Here is an 18,046-nt window from a genome sequence, read left to right as displayed (position 1 = left end):
TTGTACTTCAGTGAACACATCAGGGGCAAAACTAGAGGAGGCGGGGCTCAAACCATTAACCTTCCAGTTGGTAGATAGCCTGCTGTACCCCCTGAGCCACAGCCATCCCATATGGAGACTGGCTCACTTTTATAGCAAGCCTCAGGTAGCCAATGGGGCTTTGGTTAACCTCGGTAACCAAGGACGTGTCTGAGAAGCTTAACATGGTGTAGGAGTGTATTGTAACCCCAACTCTAACTAAGTAATGGCTAAACCTGATCGAACAACAGCAAAAGGACGAGTTTTAAAAACCATAAAATGAGGTGTAAATAAACTGAAACAGGATTAATGGTCCCCCTTCCCTCGGGACAGCGGCTGTGGAAGTTTTGTAAGAACAGTGTACAAACAGGAGTCTGCTGACTGCACTGTGCTCACCTTTATTTCCTTTAAACTCAACTTTCATCCTTTTCTATTTTTAATAATAAATAATGAAGAAAATTGTTGGAGGCTGAACTATGTTTGTCTTGTTTGAGAGCCGCTTTATTAAAAATATGGTGAGAATAGGTGTCTGACCAAGCGTTGGTTTGTGTCGAGGTGTTGAGAACGTGTTGTTCTGCTTATTTGTGTTGAGTCTGAAGTCGGCCTCGCGTGTTCCTGGTTAGAAGCCATCGAAGCTGTATTTAGTACTTTAAGCACCTGTCGCTTTTTGCCCACACTGACTTCCTGTCACAGATTGGCTGTGACAGATTGTCGTCTGTGGATTAATTCCATTTTTCTCCAGAGTCTCTACAGAAAATCTGCCAGGCTGTTATTGGACCGAACATCCAATCAGATTCAGACAAACACCAAACTGCACATTGTGAAAATATATGGTGAACTATTTGCAGGTCACTTCATTAGCAAAGCACCAGAATACAGAGAGTTTGCATAGTTTTAATCAGTCTGGGATCATGAAGTTAATAAAAGCAGCTTGTTTTGTTGAACAGAGAATAAAACTGAGAATAATCCAGAAATTAAGAGACATCCAGAGTAACTGTAGATATAAGTTTCATTGTTTAACCATTAAATAATGAAACTTATACGTATATGTATACAACAATGGTGAAAGCCCACAAAATTCCCCAAACGTACAACCAATTAATCAGCTTTCTGGAGAGCCCACGCAGCTCTGGAGACACACAAGCCCCGCCCACCCGATAAAACCTAATACCAAACAGAAGAGAGGAGAGCTCAGTCAGGCAGGAGCCAATCAGGAGAAGGTGTAGCAGTGATACTTCACCTGGAGTTCATGTAACGGGGTCGGCTTGTGCTGTCAGTGATCCCCAGTGTAAGTTACATAATGCAGTTAATGTATTTCAATCCTCTGATGCTAATTAAAAGGTAGGCAGCAGAGAGAGATTCTGAAACTCACAACCTGAAGGGATGAAACGTCTGCACGGCTGAAAAACACATCACACGGTCCTCATGGGGACGCAGCTCAAGTTCACGAGAAGTTCGGCTCAGAAACACGTTAACACTCGTGTCTCATCCTCCAGGTCAGATATAAAGAAGACTTCGAGAAGATGAAGGGACAGAGTCTGTTTGTTCCCGGAGCCGAACTCATCCACGCCAAGAACATCAGCGCTGTGATCTCTGAGGTCTGACACACATCGTACTTGTGCTTCAATGTTAAGTGAGGACCAGGCCAGATCTGCTGTCTTTGTCTAACATTTCCTCATCTTTACGGTCTAAAATTGGCCCTACGATGACTCGTTCTCTCTCTTTTAAACATTGATCGAGTTGTCTGCTCATTGTGCTGAAATGTGACTGTTTCAGTCTAAGTATAAGGAGGAGGGGAAGAAGGAGGCGGCTGTTTCGCTGTACTCCATCCTGCCGGAGACTCCCGAGACGCAACACGCCAGAGAGGCTTCAGAGCTGCAGAGCGAGGTAGTTCAACTTCAGCACAGCCAGATTTTAGTCAGTTTCTCCACACGAGCCACGTTTACAGCGTTCTCATAGAAAGTATGACTGAAACTCTGAAGACAAGACCGATGTCTTAAAAAGAGGATTTTTTAAATTTCCCATTAAAAATGTTTCATTGGCTTTAGCACTGACAGTCGCGTGTGTTTGTTTTTCAGATTAAATACAAAGGAAACGTGAAGACAAAGATTTCCTCGTCCCTTTATTCTCTGCTGCCAGAAACCACAGAGACCCAGTTTGTCAAAGAGCTGTCTGAGATACTGAGCGAGGTCAGACCCGACGGATGGATTGTTGAGACTAAATGTTAAAATGGAAAATAAATGAAGATGAGTGAATGAAGTGTTATGTCAGCACCACTCGTCCCTCTGAAACTCTCTCTGCTCCTCAGAACAAGTACAAGGAGGAGGGAAAGAAGGAGATGAGCAGCAGTTTGTACTCTCAGCTTCCCGAAACCACCGAGATGCAGCTCGCCAAGACCGTCCACGAGTTCCAGAGCGAGGTACTCGGCTGTTGTACAGCAGCTCTGTGTCAACATGTTTCAGCTGAGCCCGTATCACAGCTGCTCACGCTGACTGTGGCAGATTCATGCAGCTGTAGAGCTCGGAAGACGTCCGCCACACTGACTTTAAAGTTAATCTGTAAAGAGCTACTAGTTTGTGTCTTGTTACTTCCTGGTCTATTCTGATTGGTTCTGATGTCGTTCTGTTTCAGAAAAAGTACAAAGAAGACGGGAAGAGGAAGGCCTCCATCTCCATCTACTCCCAGCTCGCTGATACTCCAGAAATACAGCACGCTCTGGAGGTGTCACAGCTGCAGAGTGAGGTACACACACACACACACACACACACACACACACACACACACACACACACACACAAACTGTATCCATGATCCTCTTTTACAAATATCTGTCAGTGCAAGATTAAATGCGCCTGCTCGAGACTCATTTCTACCTTCGGTCTTTCAGATTTGAGTGAATGCAAATGTAACAAAATATGTAACATACATTTTTAGAAACAGCAAAGAAAAAGCAAAATTACACCAAAGTTGACAGTGAGACATGAAGGAAAGATAGAGGGAAGGAAAGAAGGAAGAATGGAAAGGACAAGAGAGAGAAAAAAAGAGAAAGGTGAGAGAAGAAGAAAGGAAGTGGAAGAAAATAATAAAGACAGGACTGAAACTAAAGAGGAAGAAAGAGATAGAAGGAAGGAAGGATGAAAGAGGAAGGGTGAGATGAAGAAAGGAAAAAAGAGAGAGAAAAGGAAAAGAAATAAAGACAGGAAGGAAACAGGTGAGAGGAAAGAAGAAAGAAAGGAAGAGAAGAAGAAAGAAAGTGAGAAAGTAAAATAAAGAGAACTAAATTAAGAGAGGAAGAAAAAGATAGATGAGGAAGGAAGGATGAACGAGAAAGAAAGAAGGAAGGAAGGGCATAAGAAAGGAAACGGCGAGGAGAAGATGGAAAGGAAAGGAGAATGGGAAAGACGAGGAAAGAAAGCAGAGCAACAAAAGAAGGAACAGTAAGGAAAGGAGAGAGGAAGGAAGGAAGGATGGAAAGAAGGAAGGCCTCGCAGCCATCCCGGGCGTTACTGAACGAGCAGCAGAGGCTCAGAGTTTGAACAGATGGCTCTTTTTCTGAAATCGTTCTGTTTTTTGCTGTTGTCGTCTTCTCTGTTTTATCCCTGAGCTCAGCCTCTCATCACTCGCTCTCTGTCCCAGGTGAATTATCGCCCTAAGACGATGGTTAGAGGAGCTCCCGCCTCTCTCTACTCGCAGCTGCCCGACACCACAGAGATCCAGTTTGCCAGAGAGATGACTGAGATGCACAGCGAGGTACGACACAGGCGCACCTTTACAACATACTGTGTGCAAACAGGCTGAAACTCTCCACAAGCTCTCGTGCTGTCGGACTCGGCAGCAAAATGTCAGAAATATTCTCGAGACCTGAAAGTTCCCATTTGTTTTCACAGCGTTGAATGAGGAGCAGAAGAAGAAGTTTCCTTTGATAGATTCATATAAGACATTAAAAACAACAAGACTCTGTTCTGTGTTTTTACATTACTGACTCACAGGATCCCCACAGGTCCACCATGAACATCTGATGCATTATTTTGTGTTGTCTCCCCTCAGAGTAAGTACAAAGAGGGCGGCAGGAGGAGCCTCTCCCAGAGTTTCTACTCTCAGCTCCCAGAAACCGCCGAGACCCAGTTTGCTAAAACAGTTGCTGAGCTGCAGAGCGAGGTGAGCCAGCCTCACAGCTACGTGTGCAGATATAATCACAACTCGTGCGTGATTAGTTATAAAAAGGGAAAATTAGTTGTTTCACGTGCACACTGTGGGAAAATAAAGTGCCTCATTGTATGTTTATGAGTGCAGTTTGTCCCCTGAGGTGGTGCCGCTGTGGTTTTACAGAAACCAGCATTAAAGCTGTGGGCAAAGTTTTATTCCTGTAATGCTGCTCAATGCACCCTTTAAATTAAGCAGAAGGCATTTACTGAAATATGAAAAGTCTCATTCTGTGTCTATATGGGTGGAATAAACACCAGTGGGAAGGTCCACACTGTCGCACACTTTCCTCTTTCAGTTTTCCTGTTTTTTCTTGGTGCAGATTATTTGAACATTTCACATAAATCAGTTGGTGCAGAGATAACAATTTATTAGCCCACCTGTCATTAAAATGAGGAAACACAAATATTTCAGGAATCAGTCACAAAGTTGTTTAAAACTGAAAATGATATTGTTATTTATGAGACATGTAATAAACTGAATTCTTAATTTTGGACCCAGATCTGAGTCTTCACACTGGACCTCTGTGTGTCAGACACATGAATCAAGCATAACAATCAACCACTGAAACAAACTGTTCAGTAAATACAGAGTTACTGTCACTTCATCTTAAGACCTGAACTCTTCCACGGCAGCATTTTTAATTTCTCTTTGATATTTGGGCTGATTGGGGCCCGATGAATGTAAAAACAAAGAATTTACCTTATTTTTGTTTTTATGAAAATCAGAGCCACATATGATGATATTCGTTTAAAACTTTGATAGAACAGTAGCAGTATAATGTTCTCGTAAGTGGATATCAGGCCCTTGTAGAGCAAAATTGAGTATTTTGGTCTAAATAACCCAAAATGTGATGTGGACGCCAGGTCCTACACTCAAAAAAATGAAACGTTGACTTTAATTAAAATTATTTTGTCAACAGGTTCCACGAAATTGAATTATGTTAGTTTAAAGCAAAAATCTTTAGTTCATCTAATTTAAAAAAACTACTTAAGATTAACAAGACATATTTAAGACTAACTAAATCAAGTTATGTTGTATGAACAAAGATGATATATTTTCAGGTTAGATAGTTTAGATTAGTTACTTCAACACATTTCTTATTTGTGGCAGTAAAATGTTAAATTTAAGTTAGATTAATTCAAATATTATATTTTCAGCCACCTTGCGCTTTATTAATTAGTTTTACATAAATCTATTTTGTCAACAGGTTCCACACAAATGAATTAAGTACATCCAACTTCTTTTTTAAAATTTCTTTTATTGCCAACACATTCAGTGAGCATTTGTGTAAACCCAGTCCAAAATAAAACACAACAGCTCATTAGGGTTAGTAATTAACAGTATGTAGACAGATGCAACATCAAGACTTTAAATTAAATGTCTGTATCTACCAGAAATAGAAGAGAGAGAAAAAAAACGCATTGAAGATCACATAACACATTGATAAGATGACACTTGAGTTATGCACATGTGATGCTAGTAAGGTCTGTGAGTGTTTTTTTCTTTTAGTGTCTAAAATGGATAGCAAAGTTGCTATTTGCAATGATTGCTTAGGGTCAGTCCAGTAACACAATGCCAATGAAGTGCTTTCCTTTAACAATGCAAAGTGAAGTGTCCACCTCAACAGCCACAATTTAAAAAATATTTATGTAACAACAACAACAACAACAACAACAACAACAATAATAATAATAATAATAAATAGTCCACTGATATTAGCAATCAAAGAAAATTACATCACCATCCCAAATAAAACTTTAACAAAACATGCCAACATTATGGTCTAACAATAAAACAGCTTGTCAGCGTTCAGTTTTTTTGCAACAGCACAGCAGTAACCATTTAACACTTGCCACTGTCAACATTTATTTTACTAGTGTTTGGGCAAAAAACTTCAGATGTAAACATTTTAACATGGAAACAATTGTTCGTCTTTAAAAGTCCACAAAATATACATTCATCCTGCATTCCCAACTTGGATGATCTGATATCCTCGTGTTGGTGTTGTTCCCAGACCATCATGAAAATGTTGTCACATTGTTGTGACGTTATTCTTTTGCGCGCCAAGCCATTCGTGCATTTATGAAATTCCAATGTTGCAAGGACAATATCAATTCTGCTTACTGTTTATTAAAGGGTTACGGTTAGGGTTAGGGTCAGTTGATCGGCGGACAGAGGCGGTTTCACGCAGCTTAAGTACAGTTTTTTGTTTTACGCCGGTTTTTCCCGAAGTCGCAAAAGTATGACGTCACAACATTCTGATTGGTCACTTGCAATGTTGATCCTGGAACAACATTTAGTATGATGATCTGGGAACAACACCAACACGAGGATATCAGATCAACCTCCTAACTTACCCTTATTTTTAGTATGTATTGCAATTACCTTTACAATGCACACAATGTAACACAAACTGAATATGAACATATTTCCACCTCATAACAATATGCCTTGAACGCTAATATACACACCACCCTTCAACATTTCTGGTGCAGTATCATCTCTCAATTAAATCCTTTAAATCTCAATACTTTTGATTGTCTCTTACTAGCCCCCCCACAACAGTAAAATCTCTCAAATTGTAGTAGTTTACAAACTTTTCAAAATGTTCTAAATTTCTCTTAAATGTAATTTTCCCGTTATCTGTCATTTACAAATTACCATTTTATTCCCATTCAGCCTCCGAAAAACTTCTGTCCATCTGACAGAACATTCATCATCCAAATTAAAGGTTGGCTTATTCATTCAGTGTATTCTTGAGCAACTGTACCTTGGTCAAGAGTCTGCTGACATACAGATGAAGGAAGAGCTTCTGAAGTACTTCAAAGAAAGCTTTCAGTCTTGAGGTTAACTGAGATTCAGTGCATATATCCCACCCATTAAGAGTGCACATGCAGAGGCCAGGTCTTCCAGGTCATGCAGGACACACTAGATGGTTATACCCACATCGGCTGGAGGAGTGCTGGCATCAGCTCTTTCGATGGTAAAGATAGCAAGGGTAATTTGTTCCAGCTCCCTCTGAACAGCTGTAGCTTAGACACAAAAACATAGAAAAATGGCATCCAGTTTTAAAAAAAGAAAGAAAAAGGGCCAAAGCTACCCTTTAATGACGTAAACACAATATTAGGAACATGCACCCCAGTGTGCCACTATTTCAGACTACAGATTCAACGATAAATATAAATAGTTTGGGTATACAAGAAGATTTCCCAAAACATTTAAACAGGTTCCATGCAAATTACAACAACAACAACATTACAACATGCAACAACATTAGTTATTCAAAATTTGGTTTAATACAGATAAAAAACTAAACTAAAATTACCAACCAATTATTCTTTGAAGAGGATGCTTGGGTCTTCATTCAGGTAAAAAGGTAGTGCCCTGAGGACACACTCCCTCCCCTTTTCAATACTTTCCTTCTGTAGAGAGTGGCAGAGATACAGGAAGAGAAAACAGATATACTTTAGGATGACAGAAACTCACATTATATGCAAAATGAATGACATATCCACTGCACAGATAGACATGTACACAAGACCAACTAATCATCACATGGACATGAATAGTTAACCTGTTGGGCAGGGTTTCCACCACATTATATATGTCCATAATGGAGGTAAAGACAAACTAATACATCATCTTTTTTGCATTCAAAACATAACATAAAAACATTCACTTCTGGTTTAACCTAAATCAAGGGATCAGATTTTACATATGTTTAGGTAATTTAAATTTTCCAACGTTTTGAGTACCAAACTTTGTCTTGCTTAATATAAATGTAAGTGCACTGTGCAGCTACCATACACTAGCTGTTTAAATTTGAAAATGATCTTATTAGCCATAATATTTTGCTACCAACAGAATAACGCACCTGTGTGGCTGGGGCCAAAGTTTGTCTAATTTTCTTCCCTGCAACGCCTCCTTTTTTCTTGAAGACTTTTATGAGCTGGTCAGTGTATTGGTCAAGTTGTGTAAAAAGCCTTGGAACATGTGCAGCAGTAGTAATCCTCACATATTCTGCTTCCACCTGAAAATATGTCAACAAACACAACATACTGTACTGTAAATATACATACTATATGTACACATATACAAACTAAAACTAATGTAGTAAGACCTCATTAAAGCTATAATTTTAACACAAACATTTACACAAAATGCTAATGGAGCCATTACAGCTTTTATTGTTATTTATCAAGTTCCAAAAAATATTGATCACAGCTGATCTGAAAAGAATTTCATGCCTCAGGCCCTTGAACTGCAACCTTTACCATGGTTCAGATGTGGAGAAGAAATAACAGGGGCATGGGATGGGTCACAAAAGAAAACTTAACTTATAAAACAGTTTTGTTTTTAAAAGTATAACAGTTCACATACCACATACAAGCTCAGCAATACCACATACACCACATCAGTATAGGAGGGAGCAGGTAAAGGCAGGATCTGAGATTTATAAAGTAAAACAAGAAATTCATTACTTAATTTCAAGAAGCAAATTATTGTTTGAATTACAACTAAATAAAATACTACTCAGAAGAAAAGCAAGAGATTGACACTGCCATGTGCTAACTTTCTATAGAAGCAATTATCACCAGGTCTGTCGACCTCCATTGTCTGTCCACTCATATGTCTTGAATAATTTTATTAAAAAAATTAAGTGTGTACTTTCACAAACTGTAATTTATAACTACATTGATATGTATAACTCCGCTAGGAAACATGCTGTATTTACAGACCATTTTTACATAATACAGATTACTGATAGAGCAGAACAATGGTGTCACAGTGGCTTTCGCCCTTGACTTTTTGGATTTTAAATGTCACTTTATGCTATCCTTGCTATCCTATTCGATATTTCCGACTCTCGGATTACAGAGAAGGAATCCCAAGAAAGCAAATGGAAAAATAACCCCTTGAAAGAATAACCCCATGAACCCCTGTAGCTAATCCCTTAATAAAACAAAAAACAATAAAAATGTTTCTTACACAGTCCACAAAATAAGCATGTCCAGGACCCAGTAAAACTAATGTAAAACAAGCGCACGCAAACGATATAACATGTCTTGTAAGACAAACGCAAAATATAACCATGCTGGACATATAGATACTACACAACATAGTCAAAGAAAAAAAGTGGTCTTACCTCTCAAAAAAACAGTAGCTTGGCGCCAAAGACAAAAGGCTGTCGTCCCCACATGTTTTAAAGCCACCACAATCATTCCGGTTCCAAAAAAGTCATCTCCCTCCTGCTTTAATGACTACCGTCCTGTTGCACTTACTCCCATCCTGATGAAGTGCTTCGAACGACTAGTCATGCAACACATCAAGACGGTCCTGCCCCCCTCCCTGGATCCCTTCCAGTTTGCGTATCGGCCCAACCGCTCAACCGATGATGCCATCTCCACTGCACTCCACTCAGCACTCACACACCTGGACAAAAAAGACTCATATGTTCGAATGCTGTTCATAGATTTCAGTTCAGCATTCAACACTATAATCCCCCAACAGCTCACTCAAAAACTGGTCCAGCTGGGGCTCAACACCTCACTGTGCAACTGGCTGTTGGATTTCCTCACCGGAAGACCTCAAGCAGTACGGGTCGGCAGTAATACATCCAGCACCATCATTTTAAACACGGGGGCCCCGCAGGGATGTGTGCTGAGCCCCCTCCTCTTCACTCTGCTGACCCATGACTGCACTCCATCACACAGCTCCAACCTCTTCATCAAGTTTGCGGACGACACAACGGTGGTGGGTCTCATTAGCAACAGGGATGAGACCGACTACAGAAGTGAGGTGAGACGCCTGGCCACGTGGTGTGCTGACAACAATCTCTCTCTGAATGTGGAGAAGACGAAGGAGATTGTTGTGGACTTCAGGAGAATGCACACCCAACATGCTCCTCTGACCATTGACGGAGCGTCTGTGGAGAGAGTGAGCAGCACCAAGTTCTTGGGTGTGCACATCACAGAGGATCTCTCCTGGACGTACAACACCACAGCACTGGCCAAGAAATCACAGCAGCGTCTCTTCTTTCTCCGCAAACTAAGAAGAGCAGGAGCTCCAGCCCCCATCATGTACACTTTCTACAGAGGCACCATCGAGAGCATCCTGTCGAGCTGCATCACTGTGTGGTTTGGAACCTGCAATGCGTCCTGTCATAGAACCCTCCAACGCATAGTGAGAGCTGCAGAGAGGATCATTGGTGTCTCTCTCCCCTCCCTCCAGGACATTTACAGCACCCGTCTCACTAAAAAAGCCCTTTGCATAGCGGCTGATCCCACGCACCCAATGCAAAGCTTCTTCAAGCTGCTGCCGTCAGGGAGGAGACTGCGGAGTCTCCAGGCCAGGACCAGCAGGCTGAAGGACAGCTTCATCCATCAGGCTGTCAGGAAGCTTAACTCCCTCCCGATTCTGCCCCCTCTCCCCTCTGCACCAGTTACCAGTCACTTTGTGGAGCATTGGACTGCCATTACCTCATAAGTTTTTGTGTTACACTATCTCATACCGTACATTACCAAATCTCCATTTGCACTATTTGCCTATTTGCACTACTCTGCCTGGTTTGCACTCAATGTCATTTACCCTTATATTGTATATTGTATAGCTTTCTTGTTATATGTAAAATTGTATTATATTTATTTAATTTTTTTACTTTAAAATATTTTACTTGCATTTTTAATCACTCTTATATTTAAATGTTCATTTTCTATTTTATCTAGGGATTGAGAGTAACGAAGTTTCTATTCTCTGTATGTCCTGTACATGTGGCAGAATTGACAATAAAGTTGACTTTGACTTTGACTTTGAAAACAGCCTTTTTCAGTTAAATTTGAAGTCTTGCGCATGAGCAGGCACAAGCCGTGAAACCTTCTTGTTCTGCGCGGTTTCATTACAACTGTTTTTGCATTACTGCCACCTTGTGGATATACAAGGTATATCGATCCTAATTGACTTAACTTAAATGTTATGCGATCAAGTAACACATTAGTATTATGTACGTTGAATAATAGACACAATTACGTAGACTTGATTAGAAAAACATATGTTAACTTAACAAAAACATATATTTTAAGTAAAATGAAAATAAATAATTAATATACACTGAACAATCCACCTCATTCATTTTTTTGAGTGTAGGAGGTTAAACTAACTTGCTTTACTTCCTGGATAACAACAATAATTCTATTTTGACATAAAAAATATGATTTTAATTAAATTGTTTGTGAATGCTGATGGATTAACAATTACAGAAACATTAAAAATTACCAACAGTGTTAATTCAGGTCAGCTGTGAGGAGGGGGGGTCATTTATTTGTTAAGCGCTGGACCTCTGCACCTGATTTTGCACCTTTCTAAAAAATAAACAGTCCTGTGTTGCTCTTGGATTTCTCTTTTTAATTACTCAGAAACACGTATTTGTCTTTTTTGACCTCTGAAAGTTGCACATAGATACCTGGAGTTAGCTTCCCGACAGTTTTGTAGGTTGTACCTGTGAGCACAGACGTGGACTTTTACTGCACATTTATATTTCATGTTTGTTCGTGTTTGAAGGCTTTTATGAGCTGACGCTGGATTAACATTTGTCTTTGTTTTCAGAGGCGCTACAAGGAGTCGGGGAAGAAGGGCGTGAACTCGTCTCTGTACGCTCTGCTCCCGGAAACGCTGGAGACGGCTCGCGCCAGGGAGGTGTCGGAGCTGTGCAGTGAGGTACAGGAACTGTACAAAGCCAGAGAAATGTTGCAATAAATTACATCTGTAGGTGGAGATTTTTTGGACTTATTTAATTAAATGATATTTTGTAGTTCGAGTTATTTCAGTAACATTTGGGATCATTTCAGGAGAAACGTGCAGATTTTTGTAGAAGTATTTTCTGTGTGGATGAACTTTGCTGTGATCACAGGTGAAGTATAAAGAAGACGGTAAAAAGGAGATGAACATCAGCCTGTACTCTCTGCTGCCCGAGACCATCGACACCCAGCACGCCAAGCAGGTGTCAGACCTGCAGAGTGAGGTACCCAACAACCAGGTTTTTTAAAAAAAACTTTAAACCTGAGTAAGACTATTAGTAAAAAAGACATTTATATGATCATCATACGATTTTCAAGGATCATTGTGTTGTTCTTCAGCCATCTTTAAACTGTGTTAGCTTTAATGTTGAACTCAGCCTCGTCTTGTCTCCTGCAGGTGAAATATAAAGAAGGTCTGAAGCAGAAGATTCAGAGCAGTTTGTACCATCGGCTCCCAGAGACCACAGAGACACAGCTGGCCAAACAGCTGTCTGAGCTGCAGAGTGAGGTACACGGCACACGATGACATGTTTACTGTTGTTAAAGTATGACTAAGAAAGATGTTTGAGGTAAGAAAGAAGATTTGAAGCAAAAATAAGGGCGAGGAGTGTTTCAAAGTGAAAGAAAAATAATAAAAACGGAGCCTTTAATCAGTGAGGCTGTCAGATATTTGAGCTTGACTTCCAAATGAGCGTCCACGTCCACCAGAACATGACACGGCTGCTGCACTTTCGGTGACACGCTCCTCTGTGTTCGGTTCTGGCTCCTTACATTCGGACGACTCTGGTTTTCCTGCTACTTCAGTGCAGCACTTCCTGTTTTCTTGATATGAAAACCATCCTTTCATCTTGTGCTCTCAGTCTTTGGGTCTTTCCTTGAACTGTGGCAGGAAAAAACCTTTTCACATCCCTGACAGACTGAATAAATCATTTCAAATCTCATTTCTCAGTTAAATCAATATTTACTCAGTGACAGAGAATCAAAGCTGAAAAATGGAAAAGCAACTTAGACGTGATACTGATGTGTAAAAATGTGAATTAGAGCTGAAAAGAATCTGTTTTCCACTCGTTTTTTAGATGTCGCAGTAACAGCGAGTGAGCATCAGCCGCACAGCAGCGTGAAGTCGAATTTTCATTAAAAAATGAAGAGGCTTGTGCTAAATATACCGCTGCATTGTGAGAGTGAGCTGCTTCACTCCTCAATCGTTTGAAGCTTGCGCTCCAACAGCAGAGTGCGAACTGTAGTTTCTATTAACATGATCACTGACGGCCTGATGATTCAAGTCATAGTTCATGTCATCTCTTGTTTGTTGAAGTCATTCAGAGGACTCTCACTAACAGCTCCTGTCCCAGACTGAGGACACGTCTGGGTTTAGTCTGAGTGACGTGTCGGCTCAAAGTCTCCGACTTGGCTGGACTTTGTGGGCCACGTGTGAGGTAGATGCTGGATCAAATGTGTTGGTCAAAGCCCAAAGGAGACTGTAAATACGGGACATCTGGACCAGACAGTTATTGCTTTCTGTGTTTAGTGCTGCTCAAGCAGCTCTGACCCACCGGAGCGTGATGACGGGATCTCTGGGGTGTCGTGTGGTGTCTGGCACAGGACACTGGCACTGGATCCTTTGGGTCCCGTGCTTTCTGATGCATCCAGCAGAGGCACCAGAGGCGAGGCCAGCGCCGTGGACTCGTTTATATCTTTGGAGCTTTTCCCGCAAGTTTTGTGGTACGGCAGGACGCACGGTGCTGACGGGATCAGCTGCAGTTATCCATCAGTGCTGTTCTCGTCAACTGTCGGAGGTTGATACGGTGCGAAGAAGAAAGGCATTGTCTAATAATATGATGCATATGGGTTTGGTTATGTGACTATGTGACTGTCTCATTCTCGTTTCATTAAAAAAAGCTACATCTAATTTGATCCCACTTTTTCTTCTCCGTCGCCTTTTTCACAGAGACACTTTGATTGATTCGCATCGATCCTGAGCAGTGTAACAGTGATGGCCGTCGTTTACTGAGAAGTGATATTTGTTCGTTTTTGTTGACGTCTGCAGGTGAAATATAAAGAAGATGGAAGGAAGAAGGCGAGCGAATGCCTGTATTCTCTGCTGCCTGAAACTCTGGAGACACAACACGCTAAAGAGGCCGCAGAGCTGCTCAGTGAGGTGAGAGAAGCCTTTCAGTTTGTGTTGCTCTGACATGAGAAAATAGATCCAACGAGTGAAGATTATTCGTGTTTCCTGTTGTGGATTTAACCAGATTAAATATAAGGAGGGTGGGAAGAAGGAGATGTCCAGCTCGCTGTACTCCACTCTGCCCGCCACTTCAGAAACCAGCTTCGCCAGAGAGATGAGCGACATGCTGAGCGAGGTAAATGTGATGTCATGACCTCTGCTCCAGTCTCCCATCAGTTATGATAAAGCATGTCGTTTTTGGGAGGTTGAGCTTTTCTTCTTCTTCTTTTCTTTTTTAACAAACTCTGATTATGAACCTGAGTCTCATCACACTGAAAAATAACCTAAAAACAAAAACAGTGATGTGACAGTTCTTCTCTCTGAATAAAAACCTCAGTGTGAATGTGCCACACGGACAAATGGAGGCTGTCTGCACATCTCTGCTCTGTGGCAAAACAAACAGTTTGTCTGCAGAATCTCAGAAACTGCTTGATTTGTTCACGTGGACTTTTCATGCTTTCATGTGAATTTCTGTCACATGCACAGTGGTGGATGTTCATGCTTAGCCTGCTCACAGGTTCAAGTTAGGTGAGAGAGGTCAGTGTGTCAAAGGTCAAAGTTCAGAAAGCTCTAAACACCCAGTTTCAGGCTGTTTTTTTCTTTTTTTAATCTTTTGGCCCATGTGTCGTCAGCTGTGAGCACAGAAGCCCCACCCACCTGCTGTGCAAACCCTCTGTTTACAAAGGGCAGCCAATCAGAGGGAGGTTTGCTCCGGAGGGCCTCCCACAAAAAGCCCAGTATCAGAGAAAAAAGTATTATTTTGAACTGTGAATCATAGAAATATGAAGCATTCAGTTAATTGCAGTTCAATACAGATTTATTTATAAAAGTGCACATGTCAGCATAATTTAAATAATAAGGCCACACCTTTAAAGCATTTAGTGTAGATGCCCATCACTCTATGCACTAGAGTGAGAGTGATGGAGGGAAAACTCTGCCGCTGAGGCTGCTGAGAAAACAGCAGAGAGAGGAAAGCCGATCGTTTAGAAACACAGAAAATGAAGACGTCACAGGAAGCTCGCCGGAGGTACCTGCAGAAAACACCCGACAATGAGAACAAAAGTGAAGAACACAACGAGATTTCACAGAAATAAAACTGAAGGAAATAAAGTCTGAGTAATAATTAAGAAGCTAAAACTCGTGTTTTTACCAAATCAGGGGCTCAGACTAGAAGTTTAATTGGTTTTTAATCAAACATGGTGTGTTTTTAACTTCAGTAATCACAGCTATTATCATCTGTAATTAATGACAATGAGCCTGACTGGGCAGGAAATTAAAGCAAATCTTATAAAAACCATCAGGTTGAAAAACGACTGAGAAAAACGGACTTATAGGATTTAATGCAGGAAAAGTTAAAGAAGCATCTAAAAAGGCATACTCACAGTAACATCAGCTCTGATCAAAGCACAGGGGCCGACGTAGCTGATCACGTTACGGCGGGCACAGGTCAAAGGTTTATCAAAGACTTATCTCAGCAGCAGTCAGTGAATCGTAAAATAAACAGGACGGCATGTAAAGAGGCTGAAACAGGAGCAGCATCAGGTCTCCAGTTCCTGCACAGAAACTCGTGTCAGCTCATTGTTAGTTGGTTTATCTGCACTGCTGCATTTAATTAGCATTACAGATACAGTCTGCACTGCCGAGGCTCGGCTCGCTGTCACTATTGATCTGTGAAAGCACAAATATGCGTTCATTTAACACAAGTGATGAAAAAGCAAACGACAACAAAGAGAAATAAATACAGAGAGAAGTGTGGCTAATCCGTATGCCTTACAGATGCTCGAGTCCTTTATATCTAATAGATCTGAAGAGTTCATCACTGAATAGAAGGAAGTAACTCTTCCTGTTTTTGATGTGCTGTCTTTTAACAGATTAAATACAAAGAGAGCGGGATGAAGAGCCTGTCTAAGAGTGCCTACAGTCAGCTACCAGAGACCGCCGAGATGCAGTTTGCCAAAAATGTTGCTGCGCTGCAGAGCGAGGTGAGGAGCAGGTGTCTTTATGGGAAATGTTTTCAGCTGATTCACGGCAGAAAACAACTTCTTCCTCTTGAAGTAGCAGAAATGAAACATTTACGACAGATTCTAAAGCAGCAAAATGAACATTTTTAACATTTCAGTTTTGTCACAGTTAAAAATACAATTATTCTTCCTCCCAAAGCAGCGTCACAAACACAGAAGAAGAGAAAACAATGTTTGTGTTTATAGTAATTCCTCATCAGTCTGTGTTAATCACACTAACAGACAACACAGTAAAGAAAAGTTCAACTCTCAATATCAATATTATTTTTGTCTGTCCACCTCATGAATCTTTCAAAATAAAAGCCATCTTATATTTTTCCATTTGAAGTCTTTTAATGTGAAACAACAGCAGGAAGAACTGTTGCATTAGAAGTGACTTTAAACAGCATGAGCCTAGAAACCACTATAGGAAATATACAGAGTGTTTATTTGATATTGTGGATGTTGAAATTTTAATATTTTTGTGAATTTAACATTAAACTGAACTTAACCCACTGATGCAGATCACAGAGATTCAAAAAGTCAGTTTAACTATAGAAGAAACTGAAAGGCCACTGAGGTCGTGTTTAATGAATTACTGTCAAAGTCTGTTCCTTGAACTGTTAGAAAATCAAAAGTGTAATTTCGTCAAATTATTTTCAGATGAAGTACAAAAAGGGGAAGAAAGACGTGTCGAGCTCTCTGTACTCCACCCTGCCGCAGACTCTGGAGACGCTGCACGCCAAAGAAGCCTCTGAAGTGCGGAGCGAGGTAAAACCCTTCACTGCTGTGATTGTAGACTAAACATACACATCTATCAGTACATACAGATATTTGGATTTACAGTAAATAGCACTGAGGCAGAGCAGGCGTACACAATACATAAAACAGCTGATTAATTCAAATACAGTTATGAGTTCAAATGAAATAAAAATGAATAAAATAGTCGTTCAATTTTGTGTTTGTTGGATCCTAAAGGTTGCAGGAGTTCAGTTAGCTGGTTTGAATAGTTCACATCATTGGGCAGACAGATGTGGAACCCTGAGGAACAATGTTCAATGTTAGAAGTTTGCTCACCATCACTGACAGTTTGATACTCTGCATGTGATCCTGTTTGTGCTCAGCTGAACTACAAGGCCGACCAGAAGAAAACTCTTTCCTGCAGCCTCTTCCACCTCCTGCCAGAGACGTTAGAGACGGCTCACGCTAAAGAAGTCTCCGAGCTGCTCAGTGAGGTAAATAGAAGAGAAAAAAAACCAAGAATTACTTTAAAGGGCAGAAGCTGCCGATTAAATCAAATGTTTTTTCTAGGTGAAATATAAAGAAGACGGTAAGAAGGAGATGAACATCAACCTGTACTCTCTGCTGCCCGAGACCATCGACACACAGCACGCCAAAGAGGTGTCGAACCTGCAGAGTGAGGTACTTTAATCCCATTTTAATGGCTTTTTCTTTCCATCGTCAGTCAAGATAAACAACCTGTGTATGCAGTTCTCCGAATTAAAAAAAGAGTACACATAATAATTTATGAGAAAGAGAAAAGTAGGAATAAGAAAGTAAAGGTGCGATTTTATTTATCAGGATAAATATTACAAAGTGTTTCACACCAAATAAAAAAATGAGGGAAATGAATGTTTGAACATAGAAGACTGCAGATCTTTGTGTGATCTGAAGTCCAGTGAGTTGAAGTGTGGAGTAAACCACGAAACAGACGTCTGGCCTCAGTTTGTTAAATAATACAAAAAAATCTAATCCATTGAAATCTGGACAAAAAATGAAAACATGTGTTTCTTCTTCATCTC

At 40.6% G+C, this 18,046-nt stretch overlaps 1 protein-coding gene and 1 long non-coding RNA gene across 7 annotated transcripts in view; one reads left to right on the top strand and one right to left on the bottom strand.

Moving 5' to 3' along the window:
* Positions 1 to 18,046, top strand: part of LOC309714471 (uncharacterized protein) — an 81,936-nt gene that overhangs the window by 4,764 nt on the left and 59,126 nt on the right. For 3 of the 4 annotated variants that reach the window (XM_082546965.1, XM_082546966.1, XM_082546964.1), the window contains exons 3-18: positions 1,515 to 1,616; positions 1,795 to 1,905; positions 2,097 to 2,207; positions 2,327 to 2,437; positions 2,650 to 2,760; positions 3,655 to 3,768; positions 4,066 to 4,176; positions 11,827 to 11,937; positions 12,131 to 12,241; positions 12,415 to 12,525; positions 14,065 to 14,175; positions 14,270 to 14,380; positions 16,116 to 16,226; positions 16,908 to 17,015; positions 17,369 to 17,479; positions 17,556 to 17,666. In XM_082546965.1, the coding sequence (XP_082403091.1) occupies positions 1,542 to 1,616; positions 1,795 to 1,905; positions 2,097 to 2,207; positions 2,327 to 2,437; positions 2,650 to 2,760; positions 3,655 to 3,768; positions 4,066 to 4,176; positions 11,827 to 11,937; positions 12,131 to 12,241; positions 12,415 to 12,525; positions 14,065 to 14,175; positions 14,270 to 14,380; positions 16,116 to 16,226; positions 16,908 to 17,015; positions 17,369 to 17,479; positions 17,556 to 17,666 (1,740 nt within the window). In that variant the 5' untranslated portion in view covers positions 1,515 to 1,541. Of the gene's footprint in view, positions 1 to 1,514; positions 1,617 to 1,794; positions 1,906 to 2,096; positions 2,208 to 2,326; positions 2,438 to 2,649; positions 2,761 to 3,654; positions 3,769 to 4,065; positions 4,177 to 11,826; positions 11,986 to 12,130; positions 12,242 to 12,414; positions 12,526 to 14,064; positions 14,176 to 14,269; positions 14,381 to 16,115; positions 16,227 to 16,907; positions 17,016 to 17,368; positions 17,480 to 17,555; positions 17,667 to 18,046 lie in introns of those variants that run through there. The other variant, XM_082546967.1, reaches the window with a different exon arrangement.
* On the bottom strand, positions 6,273 to 9,400 carry LOC309714474. Of its 3 annotated transcripts, none has more exons than XR_014278937.1 (5): positions 9,371 to 9,400; positions 8,605 to 8,670; positions 8,099 to 8,254; positions 7,554 to 7,646; positions 6,273 to 7,256 (listed from the first exon to the last, which is right to left on the bottom strand). It is a non-coding gene; the product is annotated as an uncharacterized lncRNA (long non-coding RNA). The 3 variants fall into 3 exon arrangements; XR_014278939.1 differs by lacking the exon at positions 9,371 to 9,400 and adding an exon at positions 9,214 to 9,364; XR_014278938.1 differs by lacking the exon at positions 9,371 to 9,400 and having other exon boundaries at positions 8,605 to 9,364.

Source organism: Aulonocara stuartgranti, assembly GCF_965226115.1.
Source record: "Aulonocara stuartgranti genome assembly, chromosome: 9".
NCBI classification, from domain to species: Eukaryota; Metazoa; Chordata; class Actinopteri; order Cichliformes; family Cichlidae; genus Aulonocara; species Aulonocara stuartgranti.
Note: the sequence above shows the minus strand (reverse complement) of the source record. Positions and strands in the feature narration are given on the sequence as shown.